Source organism: Buceros rhinoceros, unplaced genomic scaffold (assembly GCF_000710305.1).
Source record: "Buceros rhinoceros silvestris isolate BGI_N320 unplaced genomic scaffold, ASM71030v1 scaffold18672, whole genome shotgun sequence".
Classification (NCBI taxonomy): domain Eukaryota; kingdom Metazoa; phylum Chordata; class Aves; order Bucerotiformes; family Bucerotidae; genus Buceros; species Buceros rhinoceros.
In genome coordinates, this window is record NW_010398572.1 from 63,624 (window position 1) to 64,647 (window position 1,024).

At 56.0% G+C, this 1,024-nt stretch overlaps 1 protein-coding gene across 1 annotated transcript in view; it reads left to right on the top strand.

The window, feature by feature from the left end:
* The window catches only part of KCNT1 (potassium channel, subfamily T, member 1), a gene marked incomplete at its 3' end in the record, with an annotated part of 39,580 nt that overhangs the window by 38,214 nt on the left and 342 nt on the right, over positions 1-1,024 (top strand). The window contains exon 31 of the mRNA XM_010131162.1: positions 908-1,020. Within this exon, the coding sequence (XP_010129464.1) occupies positions 908-1,020 (113 nt within the window). The remainder of the gene's footprint in view (positions 1-907; positions 1,021-1,024) is intronic.

Consider the following 1,024-nt stretch of genomic DNA (forward strand, 5'->3'; position numbering starts at 1 on the left):
CCGGCCACCACAAGCCACCGTGGGCCTTGGGCCACGGCGCTGCCTGTCCCTGAGGAAGGGTGATGCTGGCTGAGCCTTGGTGGCCCGGCAAGACAAAAGTCCTCGGTGCGCTGAGGTGTAATTAACTGTGATAAGGAGGAGGGGAGTGAGCCAGGACCTTTTTAAATACCTTCAGTTTTCAGCTTCGTAGGAAACAGCTACAGGGAACAAAAAGTTGCCATTTAATTAAATGCTCTCCACCTCTTTAAACTGCTTTATTAATAAATTCCCACTCACCAGTGGGGATTGCTGCGTCGGAGATGTGGCAGCACATCTGCTGTGAGTGAGCGAGAGGGAGGCAAGGGCATGGCTGTCCCTTGGGCAGCCCAGAGATCACTGAGTGAGAGGTTTTTAGCAGAGCCTGTTGTGACAGAACGAGGGGTGATGGTTTTAAACTAAAAGACCGAGATTAAGACTAGAGAGAAGGAAGGAATTGCTGATGCTGAGGGTGGCGAGACCCTGGCCCAGGTTGCCCAGAGAGGTGGGAGAAGCCCCATCCCTGGAACCATCCCAGGTCAGGTTGGACCCTGGGGCTCTGAGCACCCTGCTCTGGGTGCAGATGTCCCTGCTCCCTGCAGGGGTTGGTCTGGATGAGCTTGAAAGGTCCCTTCAGAGCAAACTCTTCCGTGGTTCTGTGATTCATGGGACTATGTCGGCCCCTCATGAGACTCCGCTCGACAGGGCTTATCCCAAATCTGCCAGCCAAGTGGTTTTAGCAGTACAGAGATGATGTGCTGGGAGAGCGCGTGTGGGTCCGAGGCAGGATCCCACCCCATGGGAGAGATCCCACCCATCAGGGCCCGTTAGGGACAGGACAGGCTCTTTTTGGCTCCCCTCCCCGCCCTCTTGTGACCTGCTGGGCTTCCAGTCACAGATCTCAATCAATGTGGAGGACTGCGAGGACACGAAGGATGTCAAGGAGCACTGGGGCATCAAGACCAGCCACCACAGGAACTCGTGCTCCAGCGACCAGTCTGAGCACCCG